General features: G+C 41.7%; 1 protein-coding gene across 1 annotated transcript in view; it reads left to right on the plus strand.

Moving 5' to 3' along the window:
* EIF4H (eukaryotic translation initiation factor 4H) overlaps positions 1 to 26,261 on the plus strand; it is a 31,995-nt gene extending 5,734 nt beyond the window's left edge. The window contains exons 2-7 of the mRNA XM_069089498.1: positions 15,043 to 15,230; positions 18,878 to 18,942; positions 19,034 to 19,130; positions 20,379 to 20,438; positions 23,872 to 24,015; positions 24,264 to 26,261. Coding sequence (XP_068945599.1) covers positions 15,043 to 15,230; positions 18,878 to 18,942; positions 19,034 to 19,130; positions 20,379 to 20,438; positions 23,872 to 24,015; positions 24,264 to 24,403 — 694 coding nt within the window. The 3' untranslated portion in view covers positions 24,404 to 26,261. The remainder of the gene's footprint in view (positions 1 to 15,042; positions 15,231 to 18,877; positions 18,943 to 19,033; positions 19,131 to 20,378; positions 20,439 to 23,871; positions 24,016 to 24,263) is intronic.
* The last annotated feature ends 1,330 nt before the right edge of the window (positions 26,262 to 27,591 follow it).

Consider the following 27,591-nt stretch of genomic DNA (forward strand, 5'->3'; position numbering starts at 1 on the left):
GGGAGGAAACTAGGAGGTGGTATTGACTCCTTTCTGTTCATTACTCCTAGATCTAGACTAGGAAGGGACCTCAGGGCATTTGATCAAAGCCCCCCATTTTACAGATCAAGAAGGTGGCATTTGTTAAAAGCATCAGTATTCGCAGCTTTTACTGGGGGTAAAAGGGTGGTGGGAGGGGAGGGGATGCTCTGGAGCATCTAGTTCAGACTGACTGCCTGGATTGAACCGTCCAAACTTGTAAGGGAACTCATGTGCTGTCTGATTTATTTGGCTCCAGGCCCCAGTCATGGCCTTCATTAGCAGTGTAACTGTAAGCATTACTTGGTCACACCTGTAAAAACTTTATTGTTGTTGTTAAATATTCATATAACAGTCCCTATTTATAAAATGTTTTTATAGCCACATTTAAACATCCTTAGAGGAATATTGCTCTTATTTTGCAGATGAGGAAAATTAAGTACTTGAGAGGACATTTTTCAGAGATTATTGAAACAATAGAGATGCAATACCTTTCCATATCTCTTGTCTCCTCCTCAGATCCCGTGTTCTAGTGCCTTCTTCCCACAGTTAACTTTTATTTTGTACATATTGATGTGTGTTGGTTGTGCCCCAGTGGAATAATTTCCTGAGGGCAAGGATTATTTTTTTTATCCATAAGACCTAACATGGTCCCTGGCACATAGTAGGTACTTAAATGTTTATTGATTGATCAAGGCAGGGGAAAGTATTGTCTTAGTTTATAGTTTTGCTTCTACTGTGTATCATAAAAATCTTGTGTGATATGTACATTTATGTTCTGATTTTCTACTCTTCTTTGGTTAAGTTTCAACCAGACTTTTTTTAAGCCCTGTAAATTCCAAAATATATAAATTCCGACTACTCTGGAATAATTCGAGCTGAGTTTCCAATCACATGCTAATGTACAGAGGTAATGCCCAGCTAAAATAGAAGTATGTGCTTGCTATAGTCACACACTGAATTTGGAAGTCGGGAGTATCTGTTACTAGTTTGATCTTTTTGGTAAAATCGTTTACCTGGTGTGCCTGAGCTTCAGTCTCTAAAGGGGGTTTGATTTCCAATGCCTGCCTCATGGCAATGATGAGGTCTAAATGAACCATCTGTCATGTACTTTGTGTTACCCCAGATAGATTTATGATTGCTTGTACTATTGAATATTTTCAGTAGCTGTTTACAGTAGATAAGGTGAGCTTAACCTACTCACTGACTCCTAAAAACTCCCTTTTATAATGTCAGATTCTGCAGACCATCTTTTAAAATAGGTAGTTAAAAAAAAAAATTCTTATCACCAAAATTTCTCCCAGTATCTCCTCCTTTCTCAAAGAGCCATTCCATATAACTGTAATTACCATAATATTTTATATTAGCCATGTAAACAATTATAATCCATTTAATATTATTTAAAAGAAAAACCAGAAAGCCAGGAGCAACATACCCAATCATTGTGTCCAAAAAGTTTGAAAATATTCCATTCCTGTGTACATTTTCCACTTTTGCAAAGGTGTGGGGTGGGAGTATCTTCTTGTCTCTTTTTAGGGGCTATGCTTGTTTTTGTAATGTTGCAAAAAACAATTTGTTTCTTGGCTTTGCTCATTTCATTTTGTATCAGATCTCAAATCTTTCCGCACGTCTCTGTAATTCATCATGTTCATTTCTTAATAGCAATCACATCATAGGGGTATAAAGCTAACACCCCAAGGGGATTATTGATGAAAAGAAAGCCCCATATAAAACAAAATATTTATAGTAGCAGTTTTTGTGGAAATAGAGTAGATAGGGAAATAGCTCTCATCAATAGGAAAATGGCTAAACAAATGTTATTACTGGAATCTACTAGGTCAAAAGGGATTGGATGTTTCAGTCACTTTATTTTCATAATTCCAAATTGCTTTCCAGAATGGTTGCACTGATTCATAGCTCAACTAACCATGTGTTACTGTGCCAATCTTCTCCCTACTCTCCTTGTTAATTTCTTATCTTTTGTCATTTTTTGCCCATTTGCTGGGTGTGGGGTGAAACATCTGGGCCGTTTTGATTTGCATATCTCTTATTAGTGATTCAGAGCATTCTTTTATGTGTTTGTCAGTAGTTTACCGCTCTTTTGGGAACTCCTTGTTTTTGTCCTTTTGGGCAATGACTTTGAGTCCTGCATGTCTCTTAGTCTGTAGACTTTCTTAGTAGATGCTATGTAGTTATGTGAAGTAAATGACAGAAAACTGTTATGAGTTCAATAATGCTTTTAAATTATTCTTAATCTCAATAACATCTTACAGGTATCTGAAAGTAATACTTTATTCATCCTACAAAAGATAAGTTTTCTTGTTGAATGTTTTGTAAGGGCTGAATAAAGTTCAAAATGACAATGTTTGGGGGGAGGTAGATTCCAATTCTCCATGGGGGATGTGCTTGCATGCAATATTCTGAAATAGAATTAATCCACCTCTCCCAGCTCAATCTCCTCTACAGCATTCTTAAGAAAGATGAGAAAGGTGGGAAGAGATCTCCAGGGGTCACTGCTTGAAACTGGTTTTATTTATACATAATGAACTAGTGCTGGCCACACAGGGTTATTGTGAGGAGAAAATGAATGAATACATATAAAGTGTTGTGCAAACCCAAAGGCCATATAAATGCTAGCTATCACTGGTATTTTCCTTAAACATCTAGCAAGGCATACTCTGTGGGAGGATCTGACTGACTCTCCCTTTAGCTTATGTGGCAGTGGGGCAGAGGGGCTAGAGCACTAAGCCTGGAGTCAGGAAGAGCTGAGTTCACATGTTAGCTGGATCACCTAACCCCTCTGCCTCAGTTCTCCCAATTGAAAAATAGATAAAATAAAAACACCTACTTCCCAAGGTGGTTGTGAGAATCAAATGGAAATAATATTTATAAAGTGTCTTGCACATACTAGGTGCTAAATAAACGCTCATTCTCTTCCCTCATTTGTAGTGAATTGATAGCAAACTGATACATCCAACACTTAAATTCAGTAAATGTTTATTAACTACCGGTTATGCACAAGAAACTGTGCTAACTGCAGGGAATAAAAACATTGACAATCCATGTCCTCAAAGTACTTCTTTTTTTTTTTTTTAAAGAAATTTCACTAATCTCTTTGATGTCTTCATTTTTAACTATATCCCTATCCAGAAAGCCTTCCCTTATGACAAATGATGATGAAAGAATCTGGGGGTCATCTCAGTGAAACTAGCCAATGCATCAGCCATATTGGATGCTAAATATAATATTTAGACAGTATTCCCTCCCCTTTCTCCCCCACCCTGCAAATAAGGGAGGGAGGTGTCTTTTCCTCAGTCTCCAGAATTAAGCATGGTCATATAATTACTTGGCATCCAGTTTCATTTTTTTTTCTCCTTTGAAATTACATTGTAGCCATTGCTTTTTGTTTTTAGGTCTGACATTGATTCATACAAATGTTTTCCTGTGCTTTGAATTCTTAATAGTCATCATTCTTATAGCATAGTAATATTCTGTTATTTTTGTGTACTACAACATTCCATTTACCAGTTAATGAGACATTTGTTTCTTTCTTTGTTACCACAAAAAGACTGCTCTTAATATTTTGGTATATATGGGAGTTTTATTTAACTTCTTTAAGGTATATGTCTAGCAGTGGAAATTTTGGATCCAAGAGTATGGACATTTTAGCCACTTTTTAAAAAATTTATTTTTAGTTTTCAACATTCACTTTTATAAGATTTTTAGTTCTAAATTTTCCTCCCTTGTCAAGATGGCATGCAGTCAGATAGAGGCTAATAATACATGTACACTTATAATAAACATTTCCTCATTAGTCGTGTTGTGAAAGAAGAATCAGAACAAAAGGGAAGAACCATAAGAAAGACAGGAGAGAGAAAATAATCTGCTCTGCTCTGCATTCAGACTGCAGAGTTCTTTCCCTGGATGTGGACGGCATTTTCCGTCATGAGTCTTTTGGAATTGTCTTAAGATCATTGCATCACTCAGAAGAGCTAAGTCTGTCAAATTTGCTCATCACACAATGTTGCTGTTACTGTGTACAATATTCTCCTGGTTCTGCTCACTTCACTCAACATCAATTCATATAAGTCTTTCCAGGTTTTTCTGAAATCTGCCTGCTGCTCATTTCTTAAAGCATAATAGTCTTCTATTACATTCATATACTACCAATTTAAAAAAAAATTATTTACTATTAGTTTACAACAGTCAGTTCCACAAGTTTTTGAGCTCCAGATTTTCTCTTCCACCCTCTCCCCTCCCTTCTCAGGGCAGCATGCAATCCAATATGGGTTCTACATATACCTTCACATTAAACATTAGTTAAGTTGTAAAGAATTATAATCAATGTAATGAATAACGAGGAAGAAGAAATAAAACAAAATGAAAAAGAGAGAGAGCAAGTATTTGGCTTCAATCTGCACTCAGACTCCGTAATTCTTTCTCTGGATGTGGATAGCCTTTTCTATCATGAGTCCTTTGGAGTTATCTTATAGCCTTGCATTGCTGAGGGAAGTCCAGTCTATCAAAGTCAGTCATCACAGATATATTGTGTCTGTAATTGTGTACAATGTTCTCCTGGTTCTGCTCCCCTCACTCAGCATCAGTTATTGTGAAGTCCATCTGCTCCTCATTTCTTATAGCATAATGGTATTCCATTACATTCATGTACCACAATTGTTCAGCCATTCCCCAATTGATGGGCATCCCCTTGATTTCCAATTCTTTACCACCACAAAAAGAGTTGCTATAAATATTTTTGTACGTGTGGGTCCTTTTCCCTTTTTTATGATCTCTTGGATACAGACCTAGTATTACTGGATCAAAGGTATACACAGTTTGCCCTTTGGGCATAGTGTAGCCCACTTTTTAAGAGTAAAATTCCAAATTGCTCTCCCAAAATGTTGGGGGCAAATCCCAGATACACAGCAATGTATTGGTGTGCCTGTCATTCTACAATGTAAAATAATTTCATATTTTGCCATCTTTGCCAGTTTTCTGAATGTGAGGAGAAACCTTGTTTTTTAATTTTGCTTTTGTCCTTTTGGTTTTTACACTTTTTTTTTTCTCACCTCTGTTTTGGTCCTCCCCCAAAAAAGAAAAACAAAGCTATTGTGAAAATTTACTTAGTTCAGCAGAACAAATCACAATTTTGTCTGTGTCCCAAAATGTCTCATTTTTAATATTTTAATCCATTGCCTCCCTGTCAGGAAGTGGTTGGTATTCTTCATCAGTGCTCTGGGATCATGACTGATCATTTCATTGGTCAGAGTTCTTAAGTCTTTTCAGTGTTATAGTGTAAGTTCTTACTGACATAATAAATTGGTATAAATTCTACTGGTTCTGCTCATTCTTTCTTGTTTAAGCAGTTGAGGCTAGGTAAGTTGGCCAAGGTTACATGGGCAGTTTTTTTGTGTGGGTGTGAAGTGTCTGAGGCCGCCCCTATCCCAGGGTCCTCCTGACTCCCGGGCCGGCGCTCTTACTCGCTGTGCCACCGCGTCTGCTCATCCATCCTGCCCCAGTTCACAGACATCTTTCCCAGACATTTCTTATTTGCCATGGAGCAGTTTGCGATACTTTTGAAAGCTTTTGCTTAATATCCTTTGGCCACTTTTCTATCCAATAGTCTTATATCGGTTATTTTCCTGCTTGCATGGGATGCGATACCCTTATCAGAGAAATGGGAGGCAAAGCTTTCCTCGCTGATAGCTCATACCCCAATTGCATTAATTTTGTTTGCGAAAATACTTTTCAACTTTATGGAATAAAATTAATCTAGTTTCTCTTCCATGATTACCTTTATCCTTTGTTTGATCAAGAATCCATCCTCTTCTGTAACCCCCAAGCTATAGCCATAAAAGGTTCCAGATCTCATTCTAATTTTTCTGGTCTGGCTTTCTCTTGGGCATATATCATACCCATTTTGAACTTATTGAGGTATATGGCATAAGATGTTAGCTTAAAACCTAGCATCTGCCAAATTGTTTTCCAGTTTTTCCCAAGCAGCTTATATTCTTGGGCTTATTGAATCCTGAGTTCTGGAGGTAGGTAGTATTTGTTATTCTTCATACTGATTTGCTTTTCTGTCTTTTAATAAATGCCAGATAGTCTTGAGAATTATTCAGTTGTGACCTCGTTGATTTGAATGTACCTTCCTAGAATGTGGCTGCCAAGTATCCTTCGGTAGTCCATAATGGGGTTCATTTACCATGCTGGATTTTGTCCTGATATCACCAGGTTTATCAGTAGGGAGCTTGGCCCACCTTCTGTTCCTAATCAGACTTTTCCCTAGTGACATTTTTCCTTACGCTTAGACTTTGAAGCTCCTCAGTAAGTTATATGTTACAGCCTGCTCATACCACAGCTCTATAGCAGTAGGATATTGATATTTAAAAGATATCTTTGTTTATGGGCAAGTTGTGTGTGGGGAGGGGGGGGGAGTTGTCATTAAAGGAGCTTTGTAATTTCCTAAAGGCAGTCCAGCCCACTGTCCTTCTTAATTCTAGACCCAATTTGTCCACTTTAGCCATCTGTCTCAGATAAGCATATATATATCCGATATCCAATCTGTTCAATCAGCATTTTTCATCTACTTGGTCTTTTCCTGTGTGAATGATCTGGGCAAGCACTTTTGAGTGTTCACAGCTGTTTTTCACTAGACTTTACAATGTTTCTAGATTTGTTGCAACCAGCACAGTGTCATCGGAAAACAAGATAATGTGGGTAATCCTCTCTTCAGTTTGGATTCTTCACTGTGTCTCCTCCTAGTGAAATAAGACCTTTGGAAATTGCACGTTTCTGTTTATTCCTTGCCTGATATTTGACCAGAGAGTTGGTGAACAGGGTTATTTCTACCAAGCAAAGAGATATATGGTGGTCAAAGGAAAAGCCAGATTACAATATAGACTCAGTTGTAAAATTTTATAGAGAAGGATGATGTAGGATTATTAGTATTGTCACTTCATAAAATACAGGGATACATTGGAACTTAAAAACAGTCTAAATAAAGAAAGCTTGGTAAGAGCAAAGTCATCCTTAGGGCATTTAAGGACAAAAAAAAAAAAGTAGGACAGCAAACAGAAGGGAAATGGAAAATACCTACAAGAATTTTTACAACAAATTAGTTGCCATCAAGGACAGTGGAACCACCACGCTTGGACCATAATTGAACAATGAAGGGGAAAATGCCAGGTCAGACTAAGTGCTCTGGGAGATCTCTGCCTGGAGCAGCACATTACAAGGGTATTATTGAAGGATCAATTCAGACAGTGGAGAAAAAGTCTTGGGTCCTCACAGTAAAGGGGATGGAGGAGACAGCTAAGGACCTCAGTCACTGCGTACACAAGTGCCTGTTTTCTCATGTACACAAAATTTTGAGACTCTTTTTTTTCACAGGTGGAAGATCTTGATGAGGGCATTAGGAAGTCAGGCTTTAAGAAGCAGTGTTCTGTAGTGGGCCACAGCTTTACTGGCCTTGCATCTAAATGAAGAATGTAGAGAGTACAGAATCCCGTGCTGCTTGTTTGTTGGCTGTGTAAAAGCATCTGGTTTGATGGAGCATAATGCTGCCTCTGAGGCACTCGCTTAATATTTTTGCATTCCTTGTGAGTAATGCATTTCCTTGAAATTTGCAGCAACATTTTGTAATATAATTTGAGGTCTAGAAATGCTATTTTATTGCTTCTTTGTTTTTACTCTTTTTAAAATTATTTCCCTTGAGATTCTAGACCTCTTCCTTCAAATAAAGGTTATTTCCAGTTCTGTTAAGTGCTACTTTTATTGTTAATGACATCTAAATCTGTAAATTCGCTCTGTTCCCATTGTCAGCCTTAGCATATTGAGCACCGCTTAGCATTCTTGTCCTTCGGAGTAAAGTTAGGGTGGCTAAGAAGAATTAGCAAGTGAAAGGGGTTATGAATTGTGGTTGTCCGGGTGGTTGCCCTTTGCAGAATGGTGTGTATGGAGTTGGTGCTAATGAACTGGAACTGGGAGTGCCTATGCACCTTTTTGGAACTTGTCCCAAGTGTGCTGCCTGCTTCAGGTCCCCAGCTCCTTTCCTTCCTCTCCTGCCTTTGAGCCAATGATCTTCTTATCCTGAAGATTCCTCTACCCTTTGACTCCTCTTTGTGTTGAGCTCCTGCCCATGATCAGTTTCATAAAGAGTCAGGGCTGGCCATGGTCACTTCTCTCCCAACTCCATTTCCAACTCTCTAGACTCCTTGATTTTGCCTCCTTTCCCTTCCACATCCCTCTCTTTTCCTTTTTGTGTGTGGTCTTTTCCCATTAGAGTGGAAGCTCTTTAAGAGCAAGGACTATCTCTTTGGCTACTCTTACTACACCCACCCAGGAATCACAATACCTTTTTTTTCTCTGACTAGACATAGGCATTGTCACATATTCACTCATGCACCCAGTGGTAAATATGATGAGCTGCTTCATATAACAGCAAAACTTTTGGAAGCTACTGACAGGAAGAAGGAAAGGGCCAGTGCTGTTCCTAACCATTACTTGGAGGACTGAGATGCATTGTACTGTTAAGAAATTTTGTGGGTTTAGAGAATTTCAGCAAGCTGGTAAAATCTCTTTACAGTGTTGTAGGGCAGCTTTTTAAAAGGACTTATTTCATTAGCAATGAAGCAAGTGAATACTTTTAGGACTAAATTTTTTTTAATCTGTTCTTTCTTTGTAGCCTTGAAATCTTCAGCTTGAGTTCCAGTTTTTTTCTCAGAAATTATTCAGTTTGTGTCTTGTGCAGCCGTTTTAATTTTGAATGACCTAGACTACAGCTATAAATATATTGAAACTCCTTGGTAGCTCTGGGAAGAGAAGGGGGCAGTTGGTTTTTTCAAGTTGTTGACTTTGATACCGTCTCCCCTCTTACCTGCCATTGAGGACATTGGTTTGAGAGCTTTGGCATTGGTGGTTTCCTGTACCATCTTGACTTGAAAAGGCCACCAAGATTTTATTGACTTAGATTATATCATAAGTACTTTACAGATAAAAGCCTATGAGGCGTAATTCAGAGAATATTAAAAATTGTGTTTGTTTTGATTGACAGAAGTGAAGCCAATGCATCCTTGGGAACAGCACTGGCAGTATTGGGGTCGCCATGGTGCTGTTAGCTGTTACAGCTTATTTGAGGACGTTTCATGAAATTTGCCATACTCTTGAAGTTTGTATACACAAACACAGTGATTTTCCTAGAAAACCTGGAGTTCAAATATGGGAATAATCATTTATATTAAGGATATTAACATAAATGATGAATTATGTATGAGTTTGCAGAAATGATACCTGCCTTAAATTTTGACCAAATAGATACTCATATCATTAAGTTTTGTACAAATTAATACGGAATTACTAAGCTTTTAGATAAAATGACATGTCTCTTACAGGAAAATTTGTTTATAGGTGTCCCATATAAGTAAATGCAAAGTTTATGAAGTGGGGAATGGGTTTAGGCCTCAAGAATTAGGACATTCATGGTCCTCGTGGAGACATCTTTTTTGTCCCTGAGCCTTTGGTGTTATAATCTTTAAACCCAAACCATGTTTTCCATCACTGTTTTTTGACCTTTTATTCAAGTCACCAAGAATCATTTTGGAGGGTTTTGCCAAATTCGTGCATTCTCTACTCCATTTTCTGAAAGGGGTGATGGTATATAGGTTGTGTAATTCATGGTGCTCTGTTTATGCTTACCGTGGCTCCTGAACGTTGTCAGGTGTAACTGTAATAGGAAACAGTTATTCTTGTTCTTGGGCACAAGATGAAACCAACTGTTTTTGCCTCTGAATTTTAGTCTGTTGTGTCCCTTGAGCTGAAGTGTCCCTGGTTTATATCTTCTGATTTAATTCATTATTTGATTGTCAGTGTAGATAGAGTTTTGTTCCTCCAGTGATGTCTCCTGCTCATAGATGACAGATTAGAAATATAACTGTTAAACTAGTATGGACTAAACTAGACTGGACTAAGAACACCCTCTAAACTCTCTGTTTCATAGAGCAGCAGACTTGATTTAAAAGGAAGGGCTTCCTTAGCACAGCAGCCAAATGAAGCTTTTCCCAGTGAGCACTTGTCTCCACATGGGAAGGAGGTTCTGGCCGTTGGGGGCGTTTAGAGTTACAAGCTCATTTGTGAAATAAATGAAAGGAGGAGGATGGAAGATAACAAATAGATGAAGCTAAGTCATGGCACCCCCAGGGAGTCAGTGCCCATTTCTGATGTACTGTGTGAAGAAAGACAGTGAAACTCCCAAGATGATATCAGTGGCACTCCTGGACCTGGCCAGATGCCCAAGAAAAAGTCTGCGCCTAATTCTAGAAGTGCTTGGGCTTGGTTCTCAAGAATATCTCAAAGGCAAAGATTCAAAGGAAAGAAGAACAATAATATTATGTGATTCTCCCCCCTTAACGGTGTGACTCAGAGGACATCACCAACTGCTTTGTCTTCATGGGTCCAAAATCTGTAACAAGTCCATCCACTTTTCAGAGAAATTCTTCCTGAGAAAAGGAGAGGGAGCACTCAGTCTTTTTCTACATAAGATTACACGTTTGCATTTATACAATTAGCAGTTATAGGCAATATAACATCCCATAGTGTCTTTGTGTTGGTTTTTGAGAATGTTTAACAGGGTGGAATAAAACCAGTCATAGCTTTACGTGTTAAAATTATACAAAAGTCTGACATGTGACTGGAGGTGATAGTGATCCTTGCCATGCAGAGACATAGAAAGCAGGGAAATGGACAGCAGAGGCCTCCATAGATTCCTTATGGGTTAAAGAAAGACCAAGTATTCAGCACCTGAGCCCTGGAATGAGGCTGCCATCTTGAACTCTGCTGTAGTTTAGAAGAGAGGTGGAACCATCCACATTGAAAACAAACTGGAGTGCAAACCTTTGTCGATCAGATAATGTGAAATTATCTGGCAGGTGCCCGCTGGACTAATCTGTGTTTGTGTCCTGGACTGGCAGTGCATGTGGACAGGTGAGCGAGCCACAGATGCTAAAAGAGAGAAGGCTGGGTGGTGCTGGGACATCACACTGTGCTTTTAGTGGTCATGAGCTGCTTATTTCTGTACAGGCCCATCTTTTAATACCCGTTTTCTCCCATTGATTCTCTGTGGTTGCAAACTATGAAACACTGATCTCAGAAAAGTCATTTGCGGGTGGCACACTGCAAAAGCCAGTGGGAAGATGACACTGGAAGAGAGAAGTGGGGTGCAACATGTTGATGTCGCACAAGAAGCCACCGAAGACTTCAAGGGCATGTACAACCAGGAAGGAAAACGGGTCAGCCAGTAATGTGTAGACATTTGGATACAAACGTTGGAATAAGAAGGTAGCCACCAGGGCATTGGTGGGGTTCATCAGGATCATCTGTGCAGCAGGCACTCAGTCTGGAGCCCTTATTAAAAAGAAGAGATTGGGGAACTGACCTGAGGCCACAGAACCAGAAAGTTAACCCTTTATAAGATCTCTTTATTCAGCATTTCATTCCTGTAGTCTCTAAACAATAATTGATGGCTTTTGATGAAAACATAGACAAATGTTGGTTTCCCTTTAATAAATCCTGTCATTCGTGCAGTGGGAGTTTGTTCTTTACAAAGTTGTTCTTAATAGAAATCAGTAAAATTGGGATGTTGGCCTCAGGGGCATTTCCCATTGCACTACCTAACTGCGTTTCCAAGCTTTGTTTGAAATGTGACCTGTTTTCTTTTGAAAGAAAAAAAAGCCAACTTATTCCTTTGCATGTGAAAACATTTTAAAATGTGTTGTTTTTTTCTTGCATGTGTGCATCTTCACACTGGCAGAAAGATATGGACAAGAGTTAGCAGAATGAGAACTTGTGGCATGTTAATGAGTGGTATTGTGAAAGAAATACCTAATCCCTTGGGATGAAGGATTCACCTCAAAACAGAAGCTAAAATAGTTTTAGGTTTTATTTTCCAAATTTTATGTATGCTTGCCTTGGCATATCACAACAGTCTGCTATAGCAAATTATACTTTCTGTGTGGGTATTTGCAAAGTTTTAGATCAATACTGTCTGGAGCATTTTGTTAAAAGCCAGTTGTCATTCACAGTAAAGAATGCTTTACTACTTGAAAGAAAATCTCAAGACTTTTGTAGCAGAAATGAATTTGCCACAGACTCTGAAATCATGAAAAACTATGTAGCTATCTGCTATTTGAAATTAATTTGTCCTCGTATATTAAAATGGTTTTTTCCTTTGTCCAAAATAGGGTTGAGAAATGACATTGGGTTTCTTTGAAAAATTCAATTGCCATTAGTTTATGATGCTTTTAGCTGAATCTGTAATTTTAACTGATTTCGTGTCCTGAAGCATTGTGGCTCCTGTAGTACTAGCTTGGCATTTGGAGAATATTTTTGCTCATTAGAAGTTAGAGTTTTTTTTTTTTTTTTTGATGGTAGGTATTTAAAGTTAAGTCATGGGTTTAGATTCCAAACTGCATACATTTTTTTTTTTCAAATAAATTTTGAAGCTGTATTCAGGTATGCTGTTATCATGTTTGACATATTTTATAAGTGTAGTTTAGACATTCCAATTAGTAAATTTGCAAAGAGTTTAACATATAAGTTGATGAAAACCATTAAGTTTACTCAAATGCCAGCTTTGGGCAAGCAAAATAATTTGTAATTTTGGTAACTATTTCATTATCATTGGTTTTCTTTGTAATCATGGCCATGGCACAAAAAGGGTTAAGAATCTATGATCTCTAATGTATATAGCTGTTAAACCTAGGCATTTGGGGTCTAGTCAGGAAGACACAACATCTATACCTAGTCTACCTTTAGGTCTGGGAAATCAGAAATCCTGAGAGAAGGCACTGAATTCTCCCCTCTCGTTTGTGAAAATGGCAGTATCCTCTGGAGGCAGGAACCTGGTAGTAAATGAGAGGCCACCTCACCAGGCAGACCTGGTTTGAGGCCTGCCTTTGATATGGCCTGCCTCCATGACCCTGTTAGCCTCAGCGCCTCTAAGAGCAGAAGTGAGCAAACAAGCACTGAGCTACTTGCACGGGGAGCTGTGTTCAGTGGCAGCTCTGAAATTAAAGGCTGAAAAGGCCCTATAGTAGAATAGCTAGAGTGCTGACTGGTACCAGGAAGCTTTGAGTTTGAATGTTGCCTCAGACATTGAATAACCATGGCTTGTTATGGCCCCACAACTCACTGACTTTCTTTGCCTTGGTCTCCTTTAATGGGTTGTTGTGAGGATCAGATGAGATGATAGGCATTAAAGTACCTTAGGAACCATAAAATTACACACAAATACAGATTATGTCTCTGTGTGTGTGTGTGTGTGTGTCACTTTAAGGTTTCTAAACTACATTATTCTGTATTATCGGATATCTTTGTGACTCTTACTGTATCTATAGTGTAAATTATATAAAATCTTCCCATTGATTGCACTTGACTGAGGCATAAGTGGCTATTATATCTTTGGAATAAAAGCTTTGTGTTACATCTTAGACTGTTTAGCTTTGAGTTATACCCTCTCGGTGAAGAGCTGTGTGTTTTATTTGGGAAGCAGTGCTGGCCGAGTACAGAATGATAGGTTTGATGCTGAACCCTAATTACTTCAGAGGTCCTTCTGCTGAGCTGTTCTGGGATTTGGGGCTATTGGGGTAATGGGAGGGAGCCTGAAAGAACAAGTATAGAAATGGCAGGTAGATGGAAGCAGGTCCCAGTTTTTTGTTTCTAATGCCAGCAGCTTGGTGTGTTGGGTTTCTGTTTCTCAGGCTTCCTAGGCACCTGCTGGGGAGGAGCAGAAGACTTCTTTATAATCTCCATTTAGTATATACTCAGTCACCTGAACTTAAGCTTCTTGAAATGCCAGGCTTTGGGTTTCTTTTCTGCTGTATGAACAACAGTCACTGTGCTTCAGATTTCTACAGTCTTTAAAAGTTGTTTATCCTATTTTGATCAATACCATTTTTATGTCATATATATATATATATATATATATATATGTATCTCCTGTGCATACCAAAGCACCCTTTTTAACAACGTCGAGAAGTGGTTAGTCATTGCTTTAAGTTGTGGGGCTGGGGTGTTTGTTCAACCCTCTTTATGGGGTAGTCGTTACTTTTTTGTGCATTGCCCGTGTTCCATCTTCTGAACCCTTTGGGGTCAAACTGAGCTGTATTAGCATCTTCCAACTCAGTGACCACCAGGACGGGAGAGCTCTCTGAGACTCTAGTGATCCTGCCCCTGGCAAGGGCAAATACTTTTTCTATGTCAGGATTTCTATGTATTTTTCCCAACAGCAAAAAAAATTTAGTGTACAGACTGTTAGAGAAGGAAAATAAGATCATTCCTTCAATCCCTGAGCTTGTTGTCAGACAGCAGAGAGAGCTGAGCAGCAGCCCCTGCATTAAACTGCAGCCCTTCACCTTTAATTAGTCTTTAATTACTGGTCTGTGCCAGGGTTTCTTAGTAAAAGCTAATATGATGGAGGAAGAATGCATGCTTAGATAAGAATTTTATTACAGTAAATGTGTGTGTGCGCATGTGTGAGAGAGAGCATTAAAGAATTAAGCTTTTGTTGGTCAGAGAAAGGTGTTGTGATGTATTTAATTTGCCCCCAAACCAAATAAATTTACAAAATATGTTTTGAGCAATCTTTCACAGTAACAAGTAACAGGAGGAAGGCTAAGTGGTAGAATCTTCATTTAAAGTCACTGGGTCCTTCTTTAATTGGGGGAGGGGAGAGATGCCATCCTAAAGGAGAATGGGTTTCAGGATGATGCCAGGCTGGAAGAGTGGCCAGAGTAGGATGCTTTAAAAGACCTGAGTCAGTCTCACCTCAGACACTTAGTAGCCATATTACCCTAGGGAAGTCACTTCCCTTTGGGTCACCTCAGTGAGGAGGGGCAGGGTAAGCTAAGGCCCCTTCCACCTCTGAATGTCTTGGGGAGTTAGCTGGACTGAGTAGAAGTCACAGTTTCTGCCCCCTGCTCTGTAGGCCAGAGCAGGCATCTTGCTTAACTTGTGTTTGCTCTTTCTTAGGTCCCGTGGTAGTGCTGGTGGCCATGGTTCCCGGAGTCAGAAGGAGCTGCCAACAGAGCCCCCTTACACGGCCTATGTAGGAAATCTGCCTTTCAATACTGTTCAGGGAGACATAGACGCGATCTTCAAGGATCTCAGCGTAAGGAGCGTACGGCTAGTCAGAGATAAAGAAACGGATAAATTTAAAGGTGAGTCCCAAGGAGCACAGTGCAGTCTGTTGGTGATGTCTTTGTGAAGTAACACAGAAGATTTATTTTGGGGCAGCCCGAGTTCTTTAAGCCTGACAGTATGTTTTGTTCCTTTGTGGCTGTATCCTTAGGTACTATGTGGTTTCATGTAAGGACCTAGAATGAATGCAGCTGTTTAAGTATTTGTCAAAGAAATTCTTACTTATTGTCATGGCATTTGCCCCAAGTTTGACCTGTTTGGCAATCTTCAATAAATCAGCGCTTTTTAGAGAGTGGAACTTTGCAGAAAAATGATGCAGGTGCCGCCAGGATCTTCCAGTTATATTCCTCTTAGCCCAGCCCAGTTTCAAGGACTGAGGATCTGAGTTCCTTCCCAGCCCTAGTGGTTGGGGTCTTTGGGACAAAGAAACTGGCACATTAACTGTATGGTTGATTTAAGGGAAGCCAGAATGAAAAGAAGTCAGGTGAGTGCTGTCCAGTACATAACGATTTGTGCCCAGAGTTGAAGGAGAATCTAGAACCTAACAAATTATTCCTGAATACACAGCCATGCAAACAGGACTTTGGAAGGTGACAAGCAAAATATTTATTTCCCTTTTTGGCAGGTTATCTTGAGCACGTTATCCAAACCCACATCAGCAGACAGCCCTGCAAACACGGGGAGCAGCTTGAATTCTAGTGCATAGATGTCTTGGGATTAGGTAATAGAAAAGTCACAGAACAGGAAGAAATCTGGAAAGATGCTTAGGAAATGAATGGATGAACAGAAGATTCTGATGAACACTTGGAGGGAGTCTGAAAAATGAAGGCATTTTATGCATTCACACACAACACTCCATCCTCTTGAGGTTTCCCAGGCCTACTGTGCTGTGCCTGTTCACCTCCTCGTCAGTTTCTTGGCTCAGATGCCACCTTCCAGGAGGCCTTTCCTGGACCTCTGACCCTCCTGCTCATCTTTACCCTGAGATTGTCTCCCATCTGTTCTTGCTCTGTCTGTGTGTACCTGGCTAGTGACGTGTGAGAGCCAGGACCCTCAGGAAATGCTTCCTGACTCGTAGTGATGCTTGTAATTAGTGTTTGTGTGTGGGGTCATTATCATATATAGCATTGTGGATCATTGTGTTTATGTTGATATTTATAATCATTTAAAAGTTACATTCAGAATAGTCTGTGTGGTTTACCTCTATCTACATAAAGAAGCTTCCTGTTAGTATCATGGGGCCAAAGGTCAGCCACTCCCCAGAGCAGCGCTCCCCGTAATTATTGCCACGCCCCACCCTGTTAGGGAACCCCGGTACAGATGAGGCGGTTGTGCTGATTGTTGGGGGGAGCTGTGCCCATTCCTGTTGAACTAAAACCTGACTCAAGACCCTCTCCATTGATATCCTGCCTTCTGGGGCAGATGTCTAGATGACTGTTGGAAGCAGGTGCTCATTGTCCATTTGGCCTTGTCCAGTGGCTTGTTCCCTGAGGCCAACACACAGACCCAGCTTTTTGCCTCCCGGTCTTTTTCTTTTTTTAAAGGAATGCATTGAGTCTTCTGTCCTGAAATCGGCCTTACCTTGCTTCCTTTTAGTTGCTTCTCCTTCCCCACGTGTCATTTTTCACCACTTTTTAACACCACCAGAACATCCCTCTCCCAGTTGCTGCATCAGTATCCCTAAAGGACTTCTCTTGCTCAAGAAGCTTCAGTGGCTCCCTGTAGATAAAATATTCCTCTGGTATTTAAAGCTTTTCATTATCAGACCTCTGTCTGCGTTGGCAGATTTATTTCACATGCTCTACATTCCAACTCAGCAGAGCATAATTGCTTTTGCTTCGTGCCATTGGCTGACCCTGTGCCCTCCCCATGCCTCGAGTGCCCTCTGGCCTTTCACAACACAGAGCTCCCTGCAGGGCCAGACTGAAGGGTCCCCAGCCGCCTGCAGTTAGTTTATACTTCCCGGGCACAGTTCCTTTTTTTACTTCATCCTGTGCTCATGCTCCCCCACCCCCAGAAGAATGGAAGCTGTTTGAAGGCAGGGGGCAGGGGCTGGTCTAGTCCCAGCCCATACTAGGCACAAGGCATGTGCTTATTGAATTGGGCCTCATTTGGGTGGTGCTTCCCCATCTGGATTCCTCCCCCAGTTGCCTCATGAAATAGAGTTTGGCCCAGACCTGAGCAGGAACCTTCGGCAAGTGGTCAGAAGGCTCTCAGAGGAAGAATGGCTCTCACTGTCAAGGTTGTCCTTACATCTATCTCTTACGTCCGTCTCTTCAGCTTCTGCCTGAAACGCCTCCGTTTTTCCTCAGAACCCAAGCAGAACAAGGCTTTTCTCTCATACCCACAGCCCCTCAGATTAGGGAAGAGCACTCCCTGTGCCTTTCTCTGAGCCTAGGCTGGCTGCTCTCCATTTATTCATGTTCTTCCTCAAGGGTGGTCGAGAAATGCATGGCCACGGGTGGCGGGTTTTTATTTATTTTTTTATTGGGTCACAAACCCACAACCCTCTACTAAGAGCAGTTGCCATCTATGGAGACAGAAGGCTGTCCTGTTAAGGAGAAGAGTGTCACCATCATCATCATAGCAGCTGCCACTGACAGCACATCATAAGGTCTGCAAAGCATCGGCTCATTGGAGGCTCCCATCCCTGGGAGATGGGCACCGATCATTTTACAATCAAGAAATCTGAGGCTTAGCTTGAGTACTTTCCAGTGGCCACCCCACTAGGACGTGTCAGAGGCAGGATTTGAACCCAGTATAGGAGCCCTTAGACCATAATTCAGCCACTTTCCTACTGTTGGACATGTAGGTTGTTTCTAGTTCTCTGCAATGACAAAATTGCTGTCACTTGGTGTTCATTTTTGAGGCAATATTTTCTGAAAAATTTAACTCTAGAAGTGATCAAACTGAGAAAAAAAATCCATCTGAACTTAGAATAATTAGATATAGAGTGAACCAAGTTCATGGAAGTCACATTGGCATGGGAGCTGGGTCTGATTATGGGGGAAGGAATGTTCTTGCTGTCTTCCCAGACTCTGGAGACAGTTGGATCCCATCTCTACAGGTTTGAGTCAAATTCTTACAGGCTGCTTCTATCTAGTCTTTGGATCCTTCCGATTCCCCTGGTGCCTGCTCTGAGTTACTGCTCATCATGGCCAAATAAAAGGTTGGAAAGTGATGTATTGGCCTTTGTCATCAGTATACTCTTTAGTATTTTTCTAGCTCCATAGTCAGGGGCTATATCAGTTTCTCTTCTGTTTTACCAGGCAAGACTTCAGTTTCTACTGGCAAACATATTCTCAACCTAAAATAAGCCTCTCTTTCTGTTGGAATATTATATCCCAAATGGAGTCTAGACATAAAACCTCATATAAATTTATTTATTTTTAATATCCATTTTTAAAAATTGTGAATTCTCTCCCTCTTGCCCCTCTCCCAGCCATTGAGAAGGTAAGCAGAGTGATAGTGGTTATGCATGTGAAGTCATACAAAACATTTCGATATTAGCCATGTGAAAGACTTGAAGTGACCATTACAAGTGGAGGGAAGCACTGCTCATATGTGGCTGGGTTTTAAGCCCTTGTAGGTTGAAAAGAGGAAAGCTTACCTGGCCTTCTTCTGTTAACCTGCATATACTAGTATGAACTGGGAATTTCTCTTACAGGATTTTGCTATGTAGAATTCGATGAGGTGGATTCCCTTAAGGAAGCTTTGACCTATGATGGTGCAGTAAGTATATTTTCAGATTAATTTCTGCCAACTTAGTTGTCTAGTACTTTTAATTCTTGTGGTTACTTACACTGTTTTTCCTCATAACCAGCTGTTGGGTGATCGATCACTTCGAGTGGACATTGCTGAAGGTAGAAAACAAGATAAAGGTGGCTTTGGATTCAGGAAAGGTGGACCAGATGACAGAGGTGATTCTTTAAAAACTAACTGTAAAAGCGTTCCTCGTGCCACACTGAGTCAAGAATATTTATGGTCTGCTTTTGAGGCATTTCCATGGATGTTCAAGAGCTTTTGTGACACATAGTTGGGATTAGAGCCTTTTTGCTCTGTCAGTAAGTGTTAAGGCCTGCTGTGTGCCAGACATTGTAGGACAGCTAGATGGTCAATTGTTGAGAATAGCATGATGGCCTGGAGTCAGGAAGACCTGAAAGCCTCAGACACTTAGCTGTGTGACCCTGGCCAAGTCACTTCCCCTTGCTTTACTCAGTTCTTTCACCCGTCAGATGAACTGGAAAAGGAAGTGGCATTACTCCAGTGTCTGCCAAGAAAACCCCAACAAGAGTCATGAGGAATCAAACATTCCTGAAAACAACTCAGTAGCGACACATTTTCCAGGCACTGTGCTGAGCCTTGGGGATACAAATACTACAGCAACAACCAAAAAAGGACAGTTTCCCTTCCCTCTGCAGGGAGTTGGCAGAGCTCTGAAGGGAGACAGTGCTGGAGAGAGGGCCCCAAGGGGTGCAGTAGGGGGGAAGGGAGGAGGTGGCTGAGCTGGGCTCTTCCATGGCTGCATCCTCCACGCAGGGGCGGGGCATCGTATAGGATTGTGAGTATATTCTGAAGCAGAGGAAGTTAGCTCAGCCCCCGGGGGAGTGATCCTTACCTGACCAGTCTCCAGGAGTGAAGGCTGCCCTGCAGAACCGGCCTGTGAGCAGTCTCACCCTGGCAGTACTGCCGGCCAAGAGAGGCTTAAAGTTTGGGTGCAGCATGACGGACTTTGGAGTCTGCAGACCAGGCTGGCCGAGCCTAGGGCAGCTCCTTCCTCCTTTCCTGTTTCTATAAAGGACACGGCATCTTTTGGTTTCCATGCCTCACCTTTGTCTCCAGATGTGGGCCACTGCTTGTGGCAGAGACTAGAAGGTAGAATAAGGCAGTTGAGCAGAATGAATGACCATGTGGCCTGAGCCTGGTGCTGATGCGGGGCTATCCAGTCTGTCACCCCTCAGTCTGCAAAGAAGGGAAGGCAGAGCAATGACTCACTTCCTGGAAGTGGGAAGTGAATGGCCACACTTGGTTCTTGGAATTATCAGCCCGCCCTCAGTGTTAGTGCTTTTGTTTATTGGTTGACTCCTTCCTGAAATGAATTCTTGCCCTCGTTTAGGGCAAACAGTCCATAGTTAGCCTTTGCCAATTTTCTCTTTGTCTCTCTTCAGGAATGGGCGGCTCTCGAGAATCCAGAGGCGGATGGGACTCCCGAGATGACTTTAATTCTGGTATTAGATTTAAATCCTTACACTTAGCCCATGACTCCCGTGGGCTTCTTGTCAGTCAGTGGTTGTCACCTGTCATTGATTCCTTGGGGGGAACACGGTGTCCCTGCAGCCACTGCTATGCAAGCAGACCTCACCTGTAAGAGGCCTTTCTCAAAGCCCATTGGGAGCAAGCTCCTGCCTCTAGTTCTCAGGGGGCATTTACCCAGATTGACTTTTTAAATAAATCCAGCCATCTCTACTTTGTAAAGGGCTGAATAATTCCAGGGATTAACACCAGCCCCAAACTTTGTCCCTTCTCCCCATAATCCCATCCAATCAGAAATGAGCTTACTCATAAAACTACAGTATAATGTAATAAACCTGTGCTTTTACAAATAAGCTAGTCCTCAGCTGAAACTGGCAATAAGGCTTTTCTCCAAATGCAGCTGCTCAGGAACAGTTCAGAGTGACCGCTTCTTCAGTGGAAGCTGTAGCAGAAACACCTTTGTCTTGTTAGCCTGAGTTTTCATAGCTGATGTTTTTGAGGTTGCTTTGCTGCCTCATAAAATTTCAGTGTTTCCACTCATTGAATATACATGTAGCCCAAAGTCTTCCAAAGTAAGACTTAGATTATCTTGTTAGGGTAGACTTGGAATAAAAACTCAAAACAGCTTCTCAGAATTTAAATTGAAAACCATTTGAGATGTCACCTAAGCCATCCTATAACACTTTTGGGGGGCCCTCTTGCCCCATGCAGCCCCTCCTCCATTGGACAGGAAATCTCTCCTGCACCTGTCACCCCTCTTTCTGTCCTGGGGACCAAGCAGCTCAATTAGAATCTAACATGTTCCCCTCTCTCTAGGACTGACAGTTGAAGGTCATAGAGCATTCTCCAGTTGTCACTCACCATTCTGGAAACATTCCATCTTGTGTGGGTCTTCCTTAAAATGTGGGGTGCCCCACATTTGATCTGCCTAGCACAAAGGCAGCAGGCCCATCACCTCCTTGTCCCTGCACATTGTGCCTGCCTATGTGGTCACCCGGTTGTCTCTGAATGGATATCCCTTCAGACCTGCCGGATCTTCTAGTCATGGACTTTCTCACCATCTCCTTCTCCCTCAACGTGGAGTGTTGGTTTGTTTTTTTTTTAATCTAAGACTTCGCTGGTAGAGTAAACTGTCCATCAGGGCAGCTGAGGAGTGCTGTGGATGGGGCCTCCAGGCCTGGGGTCAGGAAGACCTGGGTTCAGATTCAGCCTCAGACACTTACTAGCTGTGTGACCCTGGGCAGGTCACTTAACCTTGTCTGCCTCAATTTCCTTATCTGTAAAATAAGTTTGGAGAAGGAAATGGCAAACTGCTCCAGGATCTCTGCCAAGAAAGCCTCAAATGGGGTCACAGAGAATCGTACATGCCTGAAACAACTGAACAACAAATTGTCCCAAAAATAGCATGATGGGCTGTTCTTGACTAGACTGTGCATATTTTTTATAGTCACTGCTTGTCTTTCTAGACAGGTGTTCCCCTACAGTCCCTTTATGATAATGCACTATAGAATTATACCAGAAAGTGAAGGGGAGTTGTCTGGCCTGTAGTTTTCAGAACCTTCACTTGTGTGTGGTTTTTTTTTTTTTTAAGCAATCGGGGTTAAGTAACTTGCTCAAGGTTACACGGCCAGTTATTATTTCTGGGTGTGGTGCTGAGTATCTGAGCCCGGATTTGATCCAGGTCATCCCGACACAGGAGCCAGTGCTCTTACTCGCTGAGCCACCTGGCCGCCCCTAGAACCTTCACTTGTGACGGAGGATCTGCCTCTCTTGAGGTCTCTTGCTCCTGGGCACTACCCCCAGCTAGCTGGCGTCATGCAGCTGTCCATCAGCCCTGGATCTGTTCTTGGTTCAAAGTATCTTCAGGGAGGGGATGGACTTCCCCTTGCAGGGCCACTGTCCTAACTGGCAGGGGCGACTCCTTGGGCTTTAACTCCGGAAGTAGACTCATTTGGTTGTGTGCTGCTGACATTTGTTTAAGAAAATCTGCCATATCACTTTCATATCGTGTTTCCTAAATAATTTTTGCTGAAAATCAAAGATATGTCAATTTTATGCTATCTAGAAAATTACTTTTTTCAATGACATTTGATCCTTCTGTATATTGGTGTTGGTTTTGTGACCGGAAGGTTCCAGAAGCATTTTGTATCTCAGAGCACATCTTTCACATAGGAAGCACTTAATGTCTGACCTATAGAAAGAATTTGACTTCCACTCAAACGTCAGTTCCTCAGAGCTGTTCAAAAAAGAACAAGGCTTTTTCTGAAATGCAGGTAAAGGCTATGACATGACATCTTGAAATTAGTTCTCTGACTTTCCTAACAGAAGGCTTTTTGCGGGGAAAACATAGGGTGCTGTACTTGATCTATGGAGCAGCTGTTTGTTTTTTTAATTGAGAAACCTAGAACCACAATGCTTTGTAGCAGCAGTTTTCATGTTTTTTTTTTCCACACATTTCTGATCAAAGGAAAGGGATTTACCTTATAAATGTATGCAATAAATACTCTTCTGGGGGTGGCCAGGTAGCACAGCGAGTAAGAGCTCCGGCTCCAGTGTTGGGATGACCTGGGCATCAAATCTGGGCGCAGATACTTAGCACCACACCCAGAAATAACTTGCCGTGTAACCTTGAGCAAGTTACTTAACCCCGATTGCCTTAGATAAATAAATAGACAGATAAATAAATAAATACTCTTCCACTAGAGAATGGCTTCCAAGATTTGCTGCATATGGAGGGAAAGTCATTTGAGGATTTATGGTGAAGCTTTAATTTTTCTGTTGACTTTTGCCTGTCCGTTTTCTAGATTCCCTTTCCTTTGATGTTTATCCATCTTGAAACAACATAAACCCTGTTTGGGACCTCTCCTAGCCCTATTTGCACTGCTATAAGCTCAGGGAAGGCAGGCTCCTTAGGGGCACCTTTGCACACAGGTGGAAGAAGCTTCAAATTGGTATTTTACTACAGCAACTTAAGTAGAGAAATCCACAGTTCTGGCTTCTGCAGATATAACTTAGATGCAGCTACCTAGAGATCGAATACTGGACTGTATTTGGGACTCTGGCCTAGGGGATAGAGAGCCTACCTCTCACACATTCTTGCTGGCTCTCCTAGGCTCTGGGCCCCTGGACTGCTAATTAAAATGTAATTGGGAAATGTTTAACAATAAGTAAAAATGCAGTCCACCATGGAGACTGTTCGTTTGTGGTTTTCTAAGTCACCATGCAGCCTGCATGGACCTGTTGGTTTTCTAAGTCACCATGCAGGGACCTGTGTGTATTTGATTTTGACCCCATTGCTCTAGGCAGGTCACCAGGAGGGTGCCGACCTGCAGAGGTAGTTTGTTTCAGTGCACTTAGGAGGCGCTGGACCTGAGCAGCTGTTTGATGTCTCACTTCTCGCTTCTCCAGGCTTCAAGGATGACTTCTTGGGAGGCAGGGGTGGAGGCAGTCGCCCAGGTGACCGGCGAACAGGTGGTCCCCCAATGGGGAGTCGCTTTAGAGATGGACCACCCCTGCGGGGCTCTTCAATGGACTTCAGAGAACCAACAGAAGGTATAATGCTGACGTACCATGTAATTTCCAGTAACTGCCCTTAAAAGAATTGTCACTCCCTAGTCAGATTTGAGCTTGCCCTTTAGCGGGGGAACATCTGACCGTTGGTGTTCTCGTGGGGCCGTCTTGGGATCTGTAGTTTTTACTGTAAGTGAAGTGATCTGCTCTGGTACCAGGCTGTCATTGTGGTCGTCATTCCCTGGCCAGGGTATCATGCTTTATAAATGCTGTTGTGTTTATTTTTCCAGAGGAAAGAGCACAGAGGCCCCGACTTCAGCTTAAACCTCGAACAGTTGCTACCCCCCTCAATCAAGTAGCCAATCCCAACTCGGCTATCTTCGGCGGAGCCAGGCCCCGAGAGGAAGTGGTTCACAAAGAGCAAGAATGAGCTTGAGGTTGGGAGGGAATGGGGGGAGAAGTATTGAGCAAGACAGCAGCAGAGTTCATTACTCTGGACGTCAACCCTGCAGTTACCATTCCTGCCACCTGACATTTGTCCTCCTCCTTTCTTGAAACTGAAAACACAGAGCTTGTGAATGCATGTCAGCTGTTAACAAGTGGTTTTTAGTACGTTCTTGGCTTTGCTGTATCTAGTGCCTGTTTTGTGCTGTTTTTTCCCCACCGCCTTGGCCCTTTCCCTTCCCTCCCCACTTTTCCTCCCTTCCCTGTTTTCCTCTCGTTTTCGCAGCACGTGGTTTCTTGCAGATGAATGAAAGCTGCCGTCATCAGCAAGGGTGGGAGTCCCCCGGGGTGAGGTGCTGCTCCATTTCCCTCCCTAGCTTTCTCTGTTTTACTTTAGAAACACTGGTTAGACTTTGTTAAAACTCCAATATTCTTTCCTTTGGATTTTCCTCACTTCTCTTCTGACCTGCATGTTTGGTTCTGGGTTGCTGTGGCTCCAAAGAAGCAAATAGGAAAAAAACTCCCCAACAGGTTGGACCATCTGTTGACCTCCATGTAGAGTTTGCTGCCTTCTCTTAAGGCTTGGGATCAAGCACTGGCACAGTCCTTCCAACCAGTTCATAGATAGTTTTCTTTACCTCTCACTCCCCAATTCCTTCCCATAAACAGATGTAATACAAGCAGAATAGGATCAAATTTAAAAGTATGTGTATCTATACAATGTGGGGGGGGGGGTATTGACCTATTCACTCTCACGGGTCTGTCAATTGTAGCTCTGCCCAAACCCAAATTCTTACTAGGGAGCTCCTTTTATTAGGCAGATTAGAGGGTTATGTTTGTTTAACTGTTGCAAACTGCACTCTGCTTTTATCGCCACTGGGACGAGGTGCTTTGGGGGCTTACATAGCGGTGCGGATCTGTGCCTATAAATGCTCATTGACTCTTTGCTTTTTAAAAAATTACACTTTTTTTTTTTAGTTTTACATGTTTGGTAAGTAACTTTTAAATGCAGGTTTATACAAATAAAGTTGACTTTGTGTTGTATCGGAAGGAGTGTAAAACTTTACCCATGGCCACATATTTTACATCTAGCCCCCAGTATTTCTTTGTCCCCAAGTGTAAATAGTCAATGGTGAGATGCTGTACTCCCTATCATAATTATTTTAAAATGGGTCAGGAAAGCTGGCCCTAGGATCTGGCGATGTTGTGGTCTCACTGAGATTCGTCAAGAACCTTGGAACATCTCCTGGGTAGCACTAACATTGTACCTCCTAGAACCTGAAGGCTCCTCAGGGGAGAGTTTACTTTCCACTTGCAAAATATTCAGAGAATAAAAGGCAGAGCTTTCAAGTTGGGCATACCAGTAGCTAGAAAGAAGCCCACAGAGTCAGAGTTTCTTGGAAACCGCAGCCACTTAGCTCAGTCTGATCCCTGCGACTCCTGATTCTTGGCTCTACTTACTGTTATCTTTGTTTCCGAGTTACAGCAATTTACAGACCCCCTTCCTCTTTCCTGCTTCCTGCTTCCTTCCCTCCACCTGTCATACTCTCTGCTCCTAAGATAAGAAACCATTTGTGTAACACCAACACGTAATCTAAGAAAGACATGCATTATGTGGTTGTAATCAAAACGGATGCTTTCAGATGTCCTATTTACATCTTCAATGTGGAAAAAATTAAGACCAACAGCAACAAAAATCCCAACTTCTGGTTAATCCAGTTGCATTTTAAATGTGAGAATGGAATTCCAGACACTTCAGCCATTCTGCTTCATGACAGAAAGTAAATTTATGGATATGGTATTTTGTGAATGATCTTTTAAATAAAAGAAAACCTTAAGTAATATTTTAATGCAGTCTTTATTTATAACTCTCCCTCAGTTTTTCAGCTGCAAACCATGGATTGTTGCTAAGACTTCTGTTAGCTAGTTTTTATTTGAAAGAGAAGGTCCAGTTTAAATGATTTATAACATTTGTTGTGATTTTTACTTTGACATTGGAAAATGGCAGAAAACTTAATGAGAAGTGGATTTAAAGCTAGAAATTGAATCAGAGCCCACATCTCATTTTGGCTTTTTGTCTGCCCTCTCTCTCCCTTTTTTCTGAAGTGGGAAAAGAAGTTGTTTTTCTACCAGACAGAAACATAACCCTCAGGTGTTATCTGACCATAGCTCTGGGCTGGAAGGTGGGGTTAGAGGAGGGGATAACAAGAATTCTCTTTTGAAATGCTAGGAAGAAATTTCAAATCTGACTTAACCTTGGCTATTCCCGGTAGAACTTAACATTGATTGGACCAGTTTTTTGTAACTTTTGTTGCAAATTGATGACCCTCCTGGAAGGTCCCTTCAATATGATTTTTTTTTTAACCTAGCAGAGACTAAAGGACATTAAGCCTTGTTCAAATGTCAGGAAACCTTGAGAAATCACCTTCTAGCTCTGGGGAACTAGTGGAAAGTGGGTGGAATTGTGTGGTGCACCGAGAAGGTACTACTCTTAAAAGATGCTTAGGCCATCTGATCATTCCCCCTGTTTGACTGGGATGGGAAATGAGGCCCAGAGGAAAGACTAGGACTGCCCATGGTCACAGCAAACAATACATGCGGTTGGAAGCCGCCTTATGGCTGCTTGATAAGAAATTGCCTCCTAGACTGGATGAGAAGGTTGGGCCCAGGAGTCACAGTGTGATCCTCTAGTACCGGAAAAGAAGTAGCTTTCATCAAAGATGAAAAGCTAGCTGTTTAGAAACCAGGATCTGATTCCCTAAAACCACTTCCTAGGACTACTGCAATAAATAGGAGAAAGTTTTAGAAAAAGCTAAGGAATTGTACTGAGTGAGTTACATGTCAACTGTAGAACTTAGAGCTGGAGAGGTCACTTAGGCTTCCAGGATTCATTAATGGCTGGGAATGTGTCTGAAGTTCTTCCCCTAGATCAAGGAAAACAGCTTCCCTCTGACTTTTGGTTCCCCAGGCCTGGGTATGGGGAATACATATACACAGTTTTAATAAAGTGCAGAACTGCAGGCAATTCTGGCTTAGGAAAACCCTTGCTTATAAACTAGAAGATACTCATTTATAACAGTCAAAATCTTGGGGTGAAAATGCCAGTCCTAAGGATGTTTCATGACATCCCCCAAAATAACAGCAGTGGATTAAATTACTAATAGTTGCAACTTC

The sequence above is a fragment of the Petaurus breviceps genome, unplaced genomic scaffold, assembly GCF_028583685.1.
Source record: "Petaurus breviceps papuanus isolate PSGF00001 unplaced genomic scaffold, PetGlider_PUasm1.0 186, whole genome shotgun sequence".
Classification (NCBI taxonomy): domain Eukaryota; kingdom Metazoa; phylum Chordata; class Mammalia; order Diprotodontia; family Petauridae; genus Petaurus; species Petaurus breviceps.